The 17,867-nt window shown below is 41.2% G+C and overlaps 2 protein-coding genes across 2 annotated transcripts; both read left to right on the top strand.

The window, feature by feature from the left end:
* Positions 1-2,368: 2,368 nt before the first annotated feature.
* Positions 2,369-9,033, top strand: LOC115775330 (uncharacterized). Its single transcript, XM_030722864.1, has 8 exons — positions 2,369-2,566; positions 2,623-2,675; positions 2,915-3,107; positions 3,714-3,882; positions 5,063-5,125; positions 5,285-5,417; positions 5,555-5,709; positions 7,471-9,033. Exons 1-8 carry the CDS (start codon positions 2,369-2,371, stop codon positions 7,482-7,484), a joined length of 978 nt encoding a protein of 325 aa, XP_030578724.1. The 3' UTR covers positions 7,485-9,033.
* Positions 9,034-12,440: 3,407 nt separating this feature from the next.
* On the top strand, positions 12,441-17,003 carry LOC115775334 (uncharacterized). Its single transcript, XM_030722867.1, has 8 exons — positions 12,441-12,934; positions 13,912-14,590; positions 14,673-14,744; positions 14,840-14,908; positions 15,429-15,497; positions 15,592-15,702; positions 15,868-15,936; positions 16,114-17,003. Exons 2-8 carry the CDS (start codon positions 14,215-14,217, stop codon positions 16,479-16,481), a joined length of 1,134 nt encoding a protein of 377 aa, XP_030578727.1. The 5' UTR covers positions 12,441-12,934; positions 13,912-14,214; the 3' UTR covers positions 16,482-17,003.
* The last annotated feature ends 864 nt before the right edge of the window (positions 17,004-17,867 follow it).

Genomic DNA, 17,867 nt, shown 5'->3' with positions numbered 1-17,867 from the left:
AAAGCTGTTGTGTTGCAAACACAAACCAGACTAAGTTGTCTGGGTGAAATTAGTTGCATGACATGATGCCTCAATTCTAATTCTAATTCAGCAAAACTAAAAACCAAATCCACTCGCCCTCTGTCACTAATTAGCAACATATTAGCAAGAGGCGAATATATTAGCCTATCGCCTAATGTCAATCACGTCACTCACAGAAATGTGCATACCTTTATCCTTTGGCCGTTTCTCCTCTTCTTCTTTTTCTAAACTGTGCACCTGATGGCTTCTTTGCTCTTTTACCTTGATCCATATTACCTTTCGACAACAGTCCCTTCAGCCGTCAATCAACCACAGTCACGTCACGTAAAGACGGACAAGAGCGAGTAAGCCACTGACTGTGAGTGCTCCCTTGAAATGCGCTCGGACGCTACCTTAGCTAAACATGGGAAAACAAAGTGACAGGAAAGAAAAAGTGAAAAAGTTCAAAAAGCAAGCAAGCAAGCCCCCCCCCCCCCCCCCCCCCCCAAAAAAAAAAAAAAAAACTAAAACAACAATAAACAAAAAAAAAAAAACAGGTACCCGCTGTGCGGACTACTTCCACACACACATACCTCACAACCTACGGAGGAAGAAAAGAAAAAGAAAAAAAAAAAAAAAAGTGGCAGCAGCTTTGTAGATAGCGGTGTGGGAACTGGCACCCTTTGTCTGTCAGTCAGGCTCTTCCTGGTTTCTCCCCTCTGGTCAGTCAGTCAGCGGTGCCGGAATGTGGACTCGAACCCGGGCGTTCCAGTTGGAGGACCAGGGCCCACACCACTAAGCTACGCAGCTACTGCCGAAAGAATAATGCTCAACGTGCTATATGAAGATTCCAAAGAGGCAAGTTTTGAAAATCAATAATCCTTTGAAAGGATTCACTAATAGCTTTTGTGAGGCGTTGCTATCACTGCTCTTGTTCCTGTCACTCTTTGCTCCTGTCACTTTGTCAGTCAGTCGCTTACTTCCTCTGTCTGTCAGTGCAGTAGGCTTAGCACTAGGCAAGGTAAGAATGTTGTTTCTGTCTATATTGTTTTGTTAATATGATGTTAGACTATGAGCTTGTAATGTCTTGTATTGCTGAAGGCTTATATTGAATTGTGCCTGGCCGTTGAGTGGGCTTTTCCCAAATGAGTTGGCCTGTCAGCTCTGTAGACTGAAGGTAAAACCTCACAGACAGGCAGAGATGTATAAAGTACTGGAGTAGAGGAGTGGAGTAGAAGTACAAGTACTATATAAAAAAATTGACTTGAGTAAAAGTTGAAGTGTTCTTTCAACACCATACTCAAGTGGAAGTACAGAAGTACTCAATTTTTTTGGTACTTAAGTATTGCAAGTAGAAGTATTTCAAAAAATGCTACTCAAGTACGGAAAGTACAAGTACAAGTAAAAGTACAAGTACTGTGTATATTAAAGAAAGGCAGTCAAAAGTTTGATTATCATTGTTTATATTATTTCAAACATTTGAAAGGCACAATGTATTTGGCTGAAGCTGGAGTACAATGATAAAAGGCCATACAAGTGTTTACAAAAAAACAAACACAAATAAAACATCTCAAAAGGCCAGAGGGGCAGTCCACAGAGCAGCTAAAAGACAAACCTGGACAAGGTGTTCCTGGGACGTCATCCATCTCGATATCGGACAGTAAGCTGACGCGTTCTGTCCTCAATACTTGCAAGCAACAGCGCAAAAGGCGGAGACGAAGCCTGCGTTTTTTTTATAGGCTTGATCGCTCAAATCGCCCAATGATGAGCCAGCTTCATAAACCGTGACAGCGCCATCTACCGCTCTGGCATTGATACTATGACTTGGGGATGATTAGTAACGTTTTCATAATAGTAACGAGTAACGATTCAGCACGTGAAAAATGTATCGGAGTAAAAGTATTAAATTAATCAAAAATATATAGTGGAGTAAAAGTGAAAGTAGGGGAAAAAATATGTACTCCAATAAAGTACAGATACTGCATTTTAGTACTTAAGTACAGTACTTAAGTAGTTCTACTTCGTTACCATACATCTCTGCAGACAGGCAGTATGATGACAGCATGCTCCTGCTTTACATTAGGAGGATAGAAAGTCTGGCTTTGGTTCATGCCTGTATGTGTGTGTGTGTGTGTGTGTGTGTGTGTGTGTGTGTGTGTGTGTGTATATATATATATATATTTATTTATTTTTTTAAGGAATCCAAACTGAAATTATAAACCACAAGACAGGATGGATGGATGGATGGATGGCTGCCTGTGGCTGCCATTTTGTTGTGTCTATATGTTTGCCCTCATTGCGGGTGGTGGGCACTTGAGTAGATGCTACCTCATGGTCTTGGGGTGTGGGGGCCTGGGTGCTTGAGACAATGGATGCTGGCCCTGGGCTAGTTGGCTGGCCTCCCCTGCGGGGATCTGGGTGTGGAGTCTGGGGCCCTGGTGCCTGGGATTGTCCTACTCCGTGCTGGGTCCCTCCCTACACTGGGGGTGCCCAGTTATGCCTGGGCATGCTGATGTTACTGGGATGTGTGGCCTTGGTTGTTCAGCGTACAGCCCGGGTCTTCTGGGTTAGGGTTAGGTTAGTGTTGTTGCAGCTTCTCACCCTCATTCATGACAAACACAGTATCACAGACACAAGATTGTGTGCTTGTTTCTGTGTTGGTTTTTATCTTCCAGGTGCTGTTTGTTCTCCTGTTTTTGTGCTTTATTTCTTCAATTTTAACTGTAACATGATATTCATTTTCAAAATGTTCTGGATTACCTTAAAACAATGACAACTACTACTGTAGCTGGTAATTACTATTTTACACATCACTGCAGTTTTCTGCAAGACCCAAACAACTTTCTAATGTTTGAGTTTTGAATGTGTCTAATTATCCGTTCATTCATAATAGTTTGACTTAATTTCCCTGTAGGACTCCTTCTCACTGCTATAGGCAGGCCGCCAAGCTGGTAGTAGAGGAAAGACTTCCAGGAGAATGTGGAAGGCCGAGGAAAGCTTTACAAGAACTTACAAAAGGAGCCAACGACAGCCTGAGCTGCCCTCTGGGGGACCATATCAATAAGCTGAGAAGCTACAACATCACTTCCTCCATCAAGTGGTACAGAGTGAGTTGTTGGGAATTCTTGGCATGAAACCTAATGGGTTTAATGGAGAGGCTGCAAAGTAGCAGCAACCTCAACTATTTACTGCCTCTATTTCAACTTGTATCAGTACAAGGAGTGCACTGAAACTCTGGGCTGATACCAGTGTTTACAAATTACAGTTTGGCTGATAGCAGATGCCAGCATACATGAGGTTTTTGTTTGTTTTGTTTCACTTTGTGACAGGGAAACAAATGAATACTATTTAAAAAAAATGATGGGAACTGTTATAAAGTTCCATGTTTTAAAATAATCACATCATCCCACCATCAGTAAATGGAAACGTTTATGCCAGCAGTCAAATGGGATCCCACGGCAAATTCACCAACTGCACTGTTTATTATAATGAATAGAGACCATAGAGACATTTTCTTCTTGTTTTGTGATTATGAAACAAACTGTTCAGCATACATCTTCTGATGCTCATCGGGTGTCTCGGGTTTTACAACAGATACCCGATGAAGCCAGGTGACCCGACTGGTGTTGATCAAGATCCAGCCTGTGTCCAAGTGTTTAACTACGCCACCCATTTCTCCCCCTCTTTAGCTACTTTGATGTTATTCCCTCTAGGACTGTGAGCCCATAGAGGATGGGACAAACATCTACGAGTATTGGGACACCAAACTGAAAATGAATCATGTGGAACTTCAACATAAAGGCACCTACACCTGTACTCTAACATTCACCCTCGATGGCATCAAAGGATCTGTGTCAGAGACCATTGATGCAACGGTCACAGGTGAGATTGCAGACAAAGAAAAAGACTACAAACAATTTGTCTACAGCACAACAGAAAGTGTAAAGATGTTTTATCGAATAACAGCAATCATACAATAAACAGTGTTTACATTCTTACCATTGTTACTGCTGCCATAACTATCATGAGACACTGTGTGGCAGGCAGGATCGGACCCCAGTGCAGGACTCAGGAGACAGGATGTGGAACTTTATTTGCTGAATCTCACTGATGAGAATGAAGAACATAAACTGGCTGGCAGCGAGCCAAACCTACATACACAAGGACTTAGGGATAAAACTTGACAGAAACATATGTACACACACACACACAGAACTAATGACCAGGACACGATAAAGAGTAAAATTGCTAAAAAAATAATAAAATGTACTAATGTTTTATTCAAAGCATAAACGCATCTTTCCTGAGGTTAGTGCTGAGTGCTAGGACTCAGTCTTTTTGCAAACACATGCATCGCCGCCCCAGAGACAATCAAAAATAATGCAGGCTGAAGGGACACTTTAGACTGAGAAGCTATGTCCAGCTTTTATACTGTGTATAGTGTGTACATAAACAGAAAATAGTAGTAAAGGAAGGTACCAGGAAAAGGACTGGCACAATATTTGACTGTTATCACTTTTACCTGCTGTTCCATTTATTTAGACCAATATAAGCAGTTTTAAACCACTTTAGCCTCTATAGCAGGGCACATGACCATCTCTGAAAAAATCCCACCATCTAGACAGCTAATGTAGGAGGGCGTCTGTTTATAGGGGTCAGTGGTCTTGTGACTTCAATAATAAGTCACATTGGAAGAAAAGAAACCCTGACCTGGCTAACTTCCACCACACTGCCCACCCTTCAGGGTCCCTATACTGACCAATATACACAGTACTGACCAATATCAAGACACCACAAAACATGTTAACAATGTTTTACTTTTGTATATTGATTCACTGTTCCATAAAAGCCTATCAGGGGAACAATACGAAGAAAAAAGTGAAAGAAAAAAAGCAAAACAGAGCAGCAGTAATAAAGGTAACGATAGTGTTAGGAAAAGTGGCAGCTTAAGTTTACTTACTGTAAACTGCAGAATGGGAAATATGGCTCCATTTCCAGCATATCTTTGTGATTTTCTGACCTCTGCTGCATACAATACAGTGTTTGATGTTCTCTGTTTCAGAGGAGTACTCTTTGATTCCACACGTGCATGAACCCACCAATGAAGTAGTCAAAGCACAGAGGGGTACGTCCTTGTCTGCTAGATATTCTGAGAAATGTGTTCTGCTGATTTCACACAGACTTCTGCTTTAATTTTAATACGTACTGCAGGGAGAGTAAATGCAAAGCTTTAAATAAATAGAGTTTCATTACATACTGAGTTACTGTTTGTGCGTGTGTTTAGGGTTCAACTTCAGTAAAAGGTGTCTGGTGTTTGTGCCGGGTGACGGGAAGCCTTCTGTTGATATCTTGTGGTTGGCCAGAGAGGATTTCATTGAGACTAACACCTCTCACCGCGTCCACATGTTAGATCAACGGTCAGTAGCTTCAACTCTCCATCCGTTTGTTTCATCTGCTTTAACAGTTAAGTTTATGTCTGAGACTCGTGCTCTAACAGACACAGAGCACCACATTTTATCACATTATTTTAGACTCATCTGATTATTCTCACCAGTATGCTGCCCAATGATGGTCCTATCAAAGGCGCGTGGTTAGAGCGACTGCTGATGTTTTCTGAGCTGCAGGAGGAGGACTTGTACACCAACTACACCTGTCGTGTGTACAGTGACAGGGGCTTTCCTGAGAGATATTTTAGTCTGCAACCAGCAGGTAAAAACATCTACCATAAATATTATACTTTACCTTACCTTGTTTATTAACCTTGTGTACTACTGCATCTTCTCACAATCAGTAAATCAAAGAATCTGTGCATTGAAGTGATTATCTTATATATATATATAAAGAAAAATCCAAACATTTACAGTAAATTATGTTAATTATATTTAATATGTTACCATGTTTATGGTCATACTGTTGTTCAGAGTGTATGAGAAATGCTAGTTTATGATGTATTGGAGGAACAGGGACTAATTAAGCAATCTTCCAACTGGTAGATGACCTGCTCTATCACCTGAGTCACAGTGTACCCTTAAATCTGCAATCAAGCTAAGCAGTCACATGAAGGTGGTTATCAACTGGATAAGACAACCCAGTGTTTCCCAGTCTAGCTACAAGTGTGTTCACTGTATAGCACCACATGACCAGTTTAAACACAGACGTGTCTACTGGGCGCAAAGTCTCATCTTTTATGAAGACCATCAAGCTGTAATGCTAGAAAGGAGTGGTGATGTTATTTTCCAGTGAACTGATTAGTCAGTAGGCAGTGATTTCTCTTACAATTTGCTTCAGAGCAGGTTAGATCTCCCCCAGTAATGTATCCCTGTAAGAAGTGAACCACCTTGGTAACAGTAAAAACTCAGGGTTAAGCCTGAGGTTGCCACGCTAAACTCAAATCCTGCTTTGGGTAACACAGGCCTCAGAGTGTGAATGAGCACCATGAAAGAAACAGTTATTAAAAACTCTTAAAAATGTCCAGTCAGTGAAAAAAAAATCTATAAGCATTATTTGTAGAAGATATTTATGAATTGTTGCAAAAATGCATGAATCACAGCTCCTGTAGGCAGTTTATTCACAGTCAGTTGTGGGAAAGTAAATGGACAAGCTCTTATATAGCGCTTTTCTACTCAGTATGAGCACTCAAAGCGCTATTACAACATGTTTACATTCACCCATGCACTCCCATTCATACAAGCACTTCCATGTTTGCTAAGCTAAGTGCTTTTTAAATTAACTATCATTCACACACATTCATACTCCGACGGGACGGTCGGAGAGCAACTTGGGGTTAAGTATCTTGCCCAAGGATACATTGGCATGTAGCCTGGAGTAGCCAAAGTGACAGAAATATGACTGTAAAAGAGTTATGATCATTATTTAGGCTGTTTGTTTATTTGGCTTATTTTATCAATGCAAGTCTTCATTTAAAGTGACAGTAAGACAAGTGTTGCCATCATTTAGGCACCGTTGGCTGCTAAAGAATGAGCTCACTTGCATCATTTTACACTTGCACAAGTAGGACAAAGAAAGCAGGAAATACCTTCTACGCTGCCATTTCTCATTTTAATTTGTCACTGAAGCGAAGCAGAAAGATGACCAGCAGAGGGAGCTGTTCAGCCTACTCAAGCTACTCAAAATCAACTGAACACAAAAAGTAAAGGACATGCGTGTTTGATCGATTACTGCTTTGTTGTAACAATGTTTATTGGCAATAAATCTTAAACAGTTGGAAAGCCTGTTTGTTTCCCCTTAAATGGTGCCACATTTGTAAGGAAAATGCATGTGTGGTTTGCGCCCATGAAAAACTTGTCAACTCTTTTCTGCTGATGCCAAACAGCTAATTCTGCTATTGACTCCTGTTTGGTGTGGTTTATTGAACTGGATGACGATCATCGCCACTTGCGGCTTTAATTCAATCTAAAACCCAATGTGCTGTTTTGTTCTTTTCCCCTCTCTTTCTCTCACGCACCAAAGGAGACCTTCGCTAAATCAGTCCTGGCTGAGCTGCCTCAACAGGTCACCCAGTACTTTAAACAGCGAAATGTACCGCCCATTAAGCCGTCACCAGAGCGAGATGCCCTGAAGACGAGCGCCCACGTGCTATACAAGAGCTCGACAAAAACCCATCTTTTTGTTAATGGCTAATAAAACTGTATATGTCAACAGTAAACAAAACTTGTGATTGATATCATGTGATACATACAATGTCCTTTGTGTGAAGTCCTCTTTAAACTGAACTGTATCAGTGGTTGATTCCTCTTTAGTTCTTGTACTTTATGAGGTAGCATATCAGATGAAGGCTGTTTGCTTTTGTGCTCACGTGGTGGACTCATAATGCAGAGTTTCGACAGAGCACCATTTATTTAACCCCTGGTCCCTGATCACCAGGGGAAAGTTTCTGTTTCAAACGTTTTGATCAGCAGTCGTCTGGGAGGCAGGTTTAATGCTCCACTATGCTTAGTCAAATAAAGAGGACATAATCAGAGGAGTATGAGGCCACACTGGCAGCTGTAGCACTACCACAGGACAGTTGTGGGATACTGTGTGTACTCAGTAGGCCATTTTGCTACCTTTTGCAAAATCCTTGTATTAATTATGACTTAAATTCATCCTGCATGTTGCCAGTATCTACACACTGTTTACAAACTAATGATCACAAATGCATGTTTTTTTTTCTCAAATGATGTATTTATCAGATTTTGTAAATATTTTATGAGCTTCTGCTGTAAGCAAAGGAAGTATTACACGACAAAGACAGATGGTTCAACAGAGGCTGCACCTGTCAGTCTTAATGAGCGCAAAGCTTTGACTCAAAGCAGCAAACACTGGTACAAAAATGTAAATTGTTAAAGAGAATTAAAAACTCTGGAACGTCTGGGTCATTAACACACAGTGAGAACTGAAATGTTCACACCTTGACTGTCCCCCTGTTTTTCAATCTCAAGTCAGCTCACTGAGCTCCGCTCCAGATGCACAGTTCTCCTGCCAAGGTCTTAATGACGACTGAATACACATCCCAGAATCCAATTAACCAAATTCATTTTGATCTGGTCCAATTTTGTGCATTAATTTCAAGGTCAGTGTGACTCTGAGCTGCAGTACTGTGCAGCACAACAACAGACCCTTTAACATACGGTCACAAAGAACCACTCGCAGGGACAAGAAGAACAAGAAATCCGACAACAGATGGCACGGTTCCCCACAGAGCGCTGATGTCAACATCATGATGTCAGTCTGGGATTTCAAGGAAGAGATGGGACATAATGAACCTGCTTGAATCTGCAGAGGAACTGTGCAACAAGATGCTTGCAAGAAGCAACCTGCTAAGAATATTTTTAAAATTGTACTCATCTATGAAGAACAACTGGGTTTGCTTCTTTTGGGGTTTTAAGTGGTCATAAAAACAGCTCAAAGCTGTCTGGATGCTCGTCAAATTGCATTGGTGGAAATATAACTGAATGTATCGATTGAAGGTTGTTTCTAGATCTTCATTTTGTTTCCTAACCACTGTTAAATTGCAGTACCCCTAAATAAAGTGGGCACTTGACAAAAAGGTCTGTATTATTGCACTATATCTTCCTCATTCCTTCTGTGAGAGTTAGCAGTATGCTACATGTCCCTTCATATTTTACGGTCACTGGTAGGCAGATTTTTGTCACCTGGACAGAAGCAGGCTAGTTGTTTCCAGTTTCCAACCTTGTGCCAACCTTAAAATCTCTTTAGACAAAAAACAAATGCATTCATATGCCTGCTTTTTACCCTGGAATGAGCTCCACATTTTGAAGCCTTCACTTCAACTGTATAACAGTCACCATCTTGGTTTTCTATAACCAGAAGTTACCATGTTTGGATAAAAGGGTGGTGTTCTAGTAACCTTTGGTAAGTAGTTACAAAAACTCTATAAATGACACACACACACACACACACAGGCTACAGCAACCATGCCACAAAACTTTAATTTGGTCCAAATCAATATGAGTATAAAATTCACCCCAATTGTTATGAAGGGAATAATACAGTTCATACAGTTGTTATGAAGGGGGCCCAAACCCTTTCTTTGTACCAGGATCTAAACATGTTAGTTTTAATCACTAAAATTCAATATTTTAACATGATGATTGACCTATTTTTGAAGCATGCTTCAAGTGGCCATTAGAACTGTAGTTTTAGGCGCTTCCTCATTACCTTAATTTTCAGCCTTGGAGGTAGAGGAAACTACACTGCCCCCTAGTAGGTTACAGGTTTTCTTTTTCTTAGCAGCTCCAGCTCTCAGTGACACTTTCTGCAGATGCTGTCTGCAAGTCCACATTTAAGGTGAATAATCCATAATGGAGCCCTGGAGAGGGAGCAAAGAGCAGAGCTCAGGTGCTGGCAGAAAGGGAGAATATTCAACAATAATGATCAATTCATCTTTAAAGAAATGCAAAGTAATGCCACTCATTTACTCCTCTGAGCTCACATTCTGTGTCAAACACCTCCCACAGCCACCTAGCTGCACATCCACTCGCCACCTCCAGCGGACACTTCCCATCTACTGTCCCCGTCCTCTGCAACGCTTTTTAACACCTCTTTAGCCAACAAAATCATATGCTCACAACATGAAGCTGCTACCTCCACTGCCACAGGCCTCCACCTAAATCATTTCACACTCAACTGCAGCCGCACCATGCACCTCACTTCAACAAATAATACAAGTCCAACACAAACCAACAATCTCATGCAATCATCAACTCAACAAAACCACCTCACACTCCCAAACTCAACAAGCCCACCACCATAACACACTCATACCAAACAAATAACAAAAAAAACTTGGCTCTCTCTTGCTTGCGTGCCACCTCATCCATGGGGCCCCACACTTCTTTAACACCAACTACATCAGCACCTCTGCTGGCTATGTGTGCCATCATGGCACAAGCTCAATGCAGCCAGCCTTAAGACAACAACAAAAAAGAAAAAAAAAGAAAATCAACTGTGGCATAACAACAACGCTTTGAACATCCAAATTCATCCAATCATTACCAGCTTCTTACAAAACTCCCACAATTTACTCATTTCAAAACAAACAAACAAACCTCTCAATCTTGACAGTCACTTCAATCGTGCTCACACATCATCTCATTTGATAAAGCTACAAACAACTTAGAAGCTCACAGCTACAGAGCACCTCATGGACTTTGGCCGTGCAGTAGCTCAATACACAGCATCAAAGCGCATCAACGCTACCACACTCACAGTGTCTTGGATGAGTTCACAGGCGGTTCTGGCTAGATTTACGCCCTGGGCGAACCACCCCTTGAACACCCCCCCCGCCGCCGCCACCACTAACACAACAATACGTTACATATTTGTATTATTTTATTATATATAATCTTAAATACAAAAAGGAAACAAGAACAGAGAAAAAAACACAATAAAGAAATACATGAAATACAGTATAGAAATACCAATATAAATTGCACAAATCCTTCAGGTACTAATAACCATGCATGTGAAGTGCAATCTAAAACTTGACTTTTCCAGCCTTCTTTGTTGCAAAATCACATCATCATATCAAATCTGTTGTGCAACTCTATGATTGATGCTGATGACGGCAAGTCCAGAGAGATGCTCCTGTCACACAGTGGACCTCAAGCATGCTTTAATAAGCTTCAGCTTGGAAAAACTCCTCTCTGCTTCAGCTACTGTCACTGGAAGGGTCAAACCAATCCTGACTGCCACTTCTTTCCATATTTTCATGGACTTCAGCTGTTCTGGACTCTTGTCGTGAGAGCTGAGCAAAGAACTTGCGTCTTTCCAATCTGTCAGGCCTGAGCTTGTTAACTTAATTGTCCTCGTAGAAAAGACTTTGCAGCAGAAGCACAAAAGGCTGTTGCTTTTCTCTGAATAGACTAAGCAGCTTCTGGGAATCTTTTCACCATTAACCAATGTCTTCTTCAAATACTGCTGATGGCAACTTCTTCCATTCAACTCATTCCTGGGGAAAACAAAGTCAGCAGGTACCTCACTTGGTCCTCTGCACACCAGCTGTGTCCCAATTCTGGCAGTCACAACTCAAGGACAATTAGCAGGGTCAGTAGACAGAAGCTCATCCTCAGGGACACCATTTGGTCGTGGGATTTCAGGTTGAGGCATTTCTAATAAAGACAAAATGCTATTGTCATTAGTACATCTTATTTACAGCATTTAATTAGTGTTTACAAAAGTAAAAATTTATGCAAAAACACACACACACACACACACACACACACACACACACACACACCAGCCGCATCCTCTCAACATTTACTGTGTTCATGTGTGCAGATCACTTATTCATGGACTTATAAAATACAAGACTTCTATGACATAAATTACGACTGTCTTGGGGACAGGAGGAGGGGAGGTGAAGGAGCGCAGGGGCGCCTAATCAGCGCCGCGCCTCTGTTATTGATCATGTCATATGCACAGCTGTTAAATACAGAAAATGCAACTACAGAAATATTTTCCCACATCGTTTTGGCACCCCCCCCTCTTGTGCGGCACCCCTATGCATTGCATATAGTGCATACCCCCTTTTTGCGCCACTGCACTTTATTAACATTTCTTAACATCCTATTAACTAAACACAACACACAACAATTTATTTTAAAAGATATATGATATATGACATGTAGCACATACCTCACAACCTACGGAGGAAGAAAAGAAAAAGAAAAAAAAAAAAAAATAGTGGCAGCAGCTACGCAGGTGGTGTGTGGCTTAGTCTGTCAGTCTCTATATTATTAATATCGTTTTTTTTTTTTAACCTTACGTCAGTCAGTCAGTGGTGCCAGAGGGGGGAGTCGATCCTAGGGTTACAAACTGGGGGGCCAGCGCGCACATCACTAAGCTACGCAGGTACTGCCGAAAGAATAATGCTCAACGTGCTATATGAAGATTCCAAAGAGGCAAGTTTTGAAAATCAATAATTCTTTGAAAGGATTCACTAATAGCTTTTGTGAGGCGTTGCTATCACTGCTCTTGTTCCTGTCACTCTTTGCTCCTGTCACTTTGTCAGTCAGTCGCTTACTTCCTCTGTCTGTCAGTGCAGTAGGCTTAGCACTAGGCTACCCAGCCTAGTGCTAGCGTGGCTTACCACCAGGCTGTATAGCCTAGCGGTTAGCGCGCCGGACTCCGACGCAGAAGGCGAGAGTTCGACTCCACCTTGTGGACTGCAAACCTAAACGCATACTTATGTGTCTGCTTTGTAATGCCCGCGGGGGCCCCGCTTCCCATTCATTCTCTATGGTAGTGCTAAACCACTACGGATGAAATATATTTTTGGCCACTATGACCCTTGTGGCGCTGTTGTGGATGCGGTACTTCTAAAAATTTCCGCTTTGAAACTTTTGCCGAGACAGGACAGTTAACCCACTGCTCGCTACAGCAATCAGTGCCCCGTATTCATTTATTAAAGGTAAGAAAGGATGTTCGAAATAAGAGTAAATCTACACAATGAATATGCAGGTCCAGGATCACAAGTGTTCGTTGTGAATTCATTTACTGGTGCTGTCACGTAAACTAGCGTCCTTCCGTCGCTTGGCTACCATGATCAGAGTTCATTAGCTGTGGTGAAATGACGTGCTAAATATGAATGAACATGATGTTTTATTTTTTCGTGTGTGTTATTAACAGATTGTACTGTTAAAAAAGCTCGGTGGGTTTCTGACAAAGTTATGTACATATTTTGCCAACACTAAGAGGCCGCTGTGACACAAAGGTTACTAGTGTAGTGTAATTAAACAGCGTATTAATGGCTCGTAGTGAGATGACACGCTAAATTATGAATGAACCTGCTGCTATTTTTCATTCATGTGTACAGTGATTGTGTTGTAATGGCAAGGAATCAGTGGGCGATATCTGACTAAGGTGAGCGATGCTCGCTAATGAATAAACATGATAGGCATATGCTGAAAATCTGCCAGCAATACTTAGGTGCTATGACACTATAGCTACCAGTTTTAGGTTAAGCTTGACTACTGCAACTGACATAAATAATTGTGAATAAATAAATAATCACTCAACCACGAATGATTTTTATTTACAGACAGAATAGTTTGCAATGCCTGGATAAAATACATTTTTATCACAACTATTGTAAGCTAGAGTAAGCTTTGACTAAGTCAGCTGAACCCTGGCCACAGTTTAATAAATGTATTCTCCTGTCAGTGCTCTTTAAAACACTTGTTCTGTCTCCTCACCTTTCTCCTGGAGCTTGCTGTCTAAACCCTACCACAATGTGCAGCATTATTTTTAATATATTTCTTTTAATAAATTTGTCCTTTTTTTGTGGGGTCAAAGGTCATGTAATTATGACCTGAAATCTCTGTATTTGTGTCAAAATATTTTAAAAATCAAATTATGCTTATTTCTTACTTTTTTTTCTATGTCAAGATGCACAAGAAAGTTGTATTGTACCCAGGTAAAACCTGTGTGGTGTTCCGCAAGGGGCCACTCGGATACCTCCTCCAAGACCCGTCAGATGAAGCTCGGCGGATAAAAGACAACACCAAACTTCAGAACAAGTCTGTACCAATGAGGGAGGACCTGGTACATCAGAATGCTCTGACTGTGGTCCGTCACAGAGGAGGGGATGCCTCCGACAGGCGCGAGGTGTAAGGAGAGTACATCCTGCAGTTTGGAAAATATAAAGGAAAATCTTTCCGGTGGCTTCTGGAAAATGATGTTGGGTACACCATGTATCTGATCAAAAGTCTCCAGAAGGAAGAGGCTGCAGGGATCGCCATGGCTGAAAGGCATAGTAAGGATAGCCTGCAGTCATTCGTACAGTATGCCCTCGGTTTTCCGGAGATAAAGTCTCTTCAGGATTATGAGGCCAGCAGAGTGAGTGCTGCAGCAGAAGTCTCCTCTGAAGATGATCAGCTTGTTGGCTTTGGCTTACCATCTAAGAGCACACGGAAGGAGATTTGGGATGGCAGAGGTGATGGCTACGCGGCCTTTATCATGGAAAAGAGCTGCATTCAAGGAACACGGATGTATAAGCTGCAGCAGTACTTGCGCAAGAAGCATCAGTCTGCCTCAGCTACCACAAGGACCTCCACCAAACCCATTGGTAGATAATTTTACTAATATTTTAATAACATTTTGATGTGAAACTAAGTTAATTATTGATTTAATTCTTGCCTGAATCACAGGAATGGATGATGACAAAGAGTTGGAGGAGGCAATGCTGAGTGTCTCACCTGAAAAACTTGAAGCTGACAGCTGTAAGTAAACCATCATGACCTTGACTAAAGGTCAGAAGTGACCGTGCCTATTTTCTGTCTGATATCTCCCCTCTCCTCTGTCTCTGCATAAGTAGTTACTGTGCCAACAGCAGCAGCAGCAGCAGAAGTACCCACACCCAGAGTGCCTTCAGGAGCAAAGACAGGTTTTTAATGAAAGGTTTCAGAACTGGAGTACAATTCTTTTACACGACGAATTGCCCTCCAAAACTGAACCTTAACTTAAACTGTTATATCATGTTGTTCTTGTGTTTGTGTTCTGGCCGTGTTCCGGCCACATTCCTCCGATAGTTCAGTTGTGTGCTGGCATGGTATTAACTGCTGTAAGGACTATGAATTGATACCTGCCTTCATGAATTGATACCAACCACAAGGGGTGAGTATGCACTTTTGTCCTTTATGGGTGTTGTATTAAAAGTGATCAAGTAGCACTAGGTACTAACACCTGAATGAATGATTGTTCATTGACTCATATTGCTCCTCCTGCTTCAACAAGTAGAGGTTAGAAGAATAAATTTGTTTAGTTTCTGTTGCAATTAGATATTTTACATTTGTTTAACAATGAGAAACAGGAGAAGTAAGAGTATGGATGTTTGAGTTCCTACTAACACCAACACTCACATACATTGTAAATTATGAAGTGACTAACACGTTTTTCCGTTGTAGCTCCCTCTGCGGCACTGTCCATACCCCCTTCCGACACAACTACTGAACTTCAAGCATCATCAGCTGATGGTAACAAACAACTATAATGTTTTTCATCTGATTAAAGGTTTTGTTTATTGTGTCTAGATAAAAAAGGTTGTTTTTTTTTTCCTGTACCTTGTAGGTGCAGCCTTAAAAGATGAGAAGAGCAAGGTTCCTGTGCCTGTACCAAAGGAGCTGTCGTTTCTACTGAAGGAGACCACAGATCAAACACAAGGGCCTGAGTCAAATCCAGGTACGTCTCCATTTTAATCTAGGATTGGTTTTCAATTAAACTTCTGCTTAATGCATAGATCACTGATGCCAGTATAATATTCACAACCACTTTACACTTTGTCATAATGTCATCTTGTGCAAAACATGCACAACTGAATGACAGAAAGCCTACTTTGCTTTTCAGGGCCCAGCACAAGTGTTGCTTGCACATCTGTGCGCAAAGCTCTCACTTTTGAAGACAGCAATGAAGATGGTGAGAGTGTACAGCATGTGGAAAATCCCTAGATTTTAAAAACTCTTGACATTAATAATGCTGTCTTAACTCTGCTTTTTCATTTTATTTATTCAGTGTATTCAAACAGTAACAATGGAATTTATAATACTTATCAGGGAAGTAACTATTTTGTAAAATCCATCTTTATTTTTAAAGCTCCTTCAGCTCAGCCAGCCATTCCTGTTCCAGTGGCTGGTTATGAGCATGAGCTGAGTACCTGGAACTGCTCACAACACCAGAAGCTGTGGATGAAGACCGAGCTGCAAGATCTGGGGCTGTGGCCTGGGTCTCGACCAGTGCGTAACCCAGGAAACACAATTTCACTCTGGCGTCTCCCTCCACAACCTGAGCTCATAGATACTGTAGCTGAGCTCCCGTCACCAAATTTTTTCCAGCTCCACCCCTTCTTCCTATGGAAACCTGAGAGCAGCATCATGGCCAGGTTGAGGAACAATTATACCTTGCCATGTTTGCATGCTTGTGCTCTTCCACGTGTGGTCTCTGCTGGTGTGGGCAGGCCTTGAGTGATTGTTGGCACCAGTGGTCAGTATTACATCCTGTCCTCACGACTCTGCTGCAGGGCTTGTCGCAGGAACTGGTTTGCTGACAATCCACGATGGCTGGAGAAACTGCCAAATAGGTTTACCAACCTTCTCCCAGCCTTTCTAACTTACAAAAAGGCCATCTGCAAGTCTGTAATGGATGAGCTGAGGCGCACTGGCAAATCTCCAGCAGACATGGCAAACCAGGTGAACGAACTCATGCATCTTAAGTTTAGACGAGCTCACCTGGCATACCTGCATGCCATAGAATCTGTCTGGGATTCTGTAAATAAGTTATTTTTTACAAGAACATCAACACAGTGTTCACTTTGAGCTCAGCTGTATCTTTATTTGTGTATGCTTACCATAAGCTGCTGGCCTTGAATCTTGTTATTCCTAAAAGACTTCACATAATGAATACAGTCCATGCTTTTTGTATAGGAGTTACAGCTTTTATCTTTTTAACCTTTCTGTTCTATTTATGTTATAATAAATATGACTGCTTGGGAGATAATCCAAGTCTGATGTGTTCTATCTTTGGTTTGGTTATTGCTTTCTGGCTCTATCTACAAAAACAGTTCAATAAGGGGAGATCACATGGAAAATTTTGATGATTTATTGAAATCAGAAGTTACAGAAATAACTTAAGTGATTCTGCAATTAGACTCCAATAATCCATCATAGCAAAAAGAATCCCAGAGGTGACAGGAGTTAGGACAGGACCCCTCCAGAGTTTAGAAGCTGATAGTGGTGAAGCTGAAGATGGAAGCTTGGATGGGGCCCTGAGTGATCACAATAAGGAGGAGATGGGTTGTAAAAATGAGTCTGAAAGACAGAATGGAAGAAAAGCAATGAGATTTAAAGCATTCAGAATGAGGTTAATTGGCTTAGAGAAGGCAGGCAAGAAAGTGATTGAACAACAGTAATGATGTCAGTATTGAGTTTAACAGCACTGGAAAATGCAGGTGATATAAAGAATAGATAAGCAGGCAGATTAGTGATTACAGAACTTCCTCATGGAACTAACAAATATGCTTAATTTTCATCACAATAAATCTGTTACAGCTTCAGTCTTTGTATTTAAACTGGGTTATCTAGATGACAAAAATAAACTGATGGGAAAAAAGAGGACTTTAATATCTCTGGTATGTATATCTCAAAAATGTTATGATACCTTTTATTCTTCATTATGTACTTAGTGAAACTATAGGTACACACTGCAGAAAAATAGCTCTCGGTCTGTAACAGTGTATAAGAAGAAAAAAAGCAATGTTCAAAATGAACATTATCCACATTTCCTATAGAAAAACTGGTGTTTATTCTTTGATAATGTAACACAAGCTTTGTCCACAGCAGGACTCGAACCTA

The sequence above is a fragment of the Archocentrus centrarchus genome, unplaced genomic scaffold (genome assembly GCF_007364275.1).
Source record: "Archocentrus centrarchus isolate MPI-CPG fArcCen1 unplaced genomic scaffold, fArcCen1 scaffold_106_ctg1, whole genome shotgun sequence".
Taxonomy (NCBI): Eukaryota; Metazoa; Chordata; class Actinopteri; order Cichliformes; family Cichlidae; genus Archocentrus; species Archocentrus centrarchus.
This window is presented reverse-complemented; position numbering and strand designations above follow the sequence as displayed.

Bases quoted from the DNA above. Each gene is read 5' to 3' on its own strand.
- LOC115775330 (XM_030722864.1), top strand. From the start codon at position 2,369: ATGGATGCTGGCCCTGGGCTAGTTGGCTGGCCTCCCCTGCGGGGATCT. The intron at 3,108-3,713 runs GTGAGTTGTTGG...TATTCCCTCTAG, and splicing joins CCTCCATCAAGTGGTACAGA to GACTGTGAGCCCATAGAGGA. The intron at 3,883-5,062 runs GTGAGATTGCAG...TCTCTGTTTCAG, and splicing joins CATTGATGCAACGGTCACAG to AGGAGTACTCTTTGATTCCA.
- LOC115775334 (XM_030722867.1), top strand. From the start codon at position 14,215: ATGTATCTGATCAAAAGTCTCCAGAAGGAAGAGGCTGCAGGGATCGCC. The intron at 15,498-15,591 runs GTAACAAACAAC...TGTACCTTGTAG, and splicing joins TCAAGCATCATCAGCTGATG to GTGCAGCCTTAAAAGATGAG. The intron at 15,937-16,113 runs GTGAGAGTGTAC...TTATTTTTAAAG, and splicing joins TGAAGACAGCAATGAAGATG to CTCCTTCAGCTCAGCCAGCC.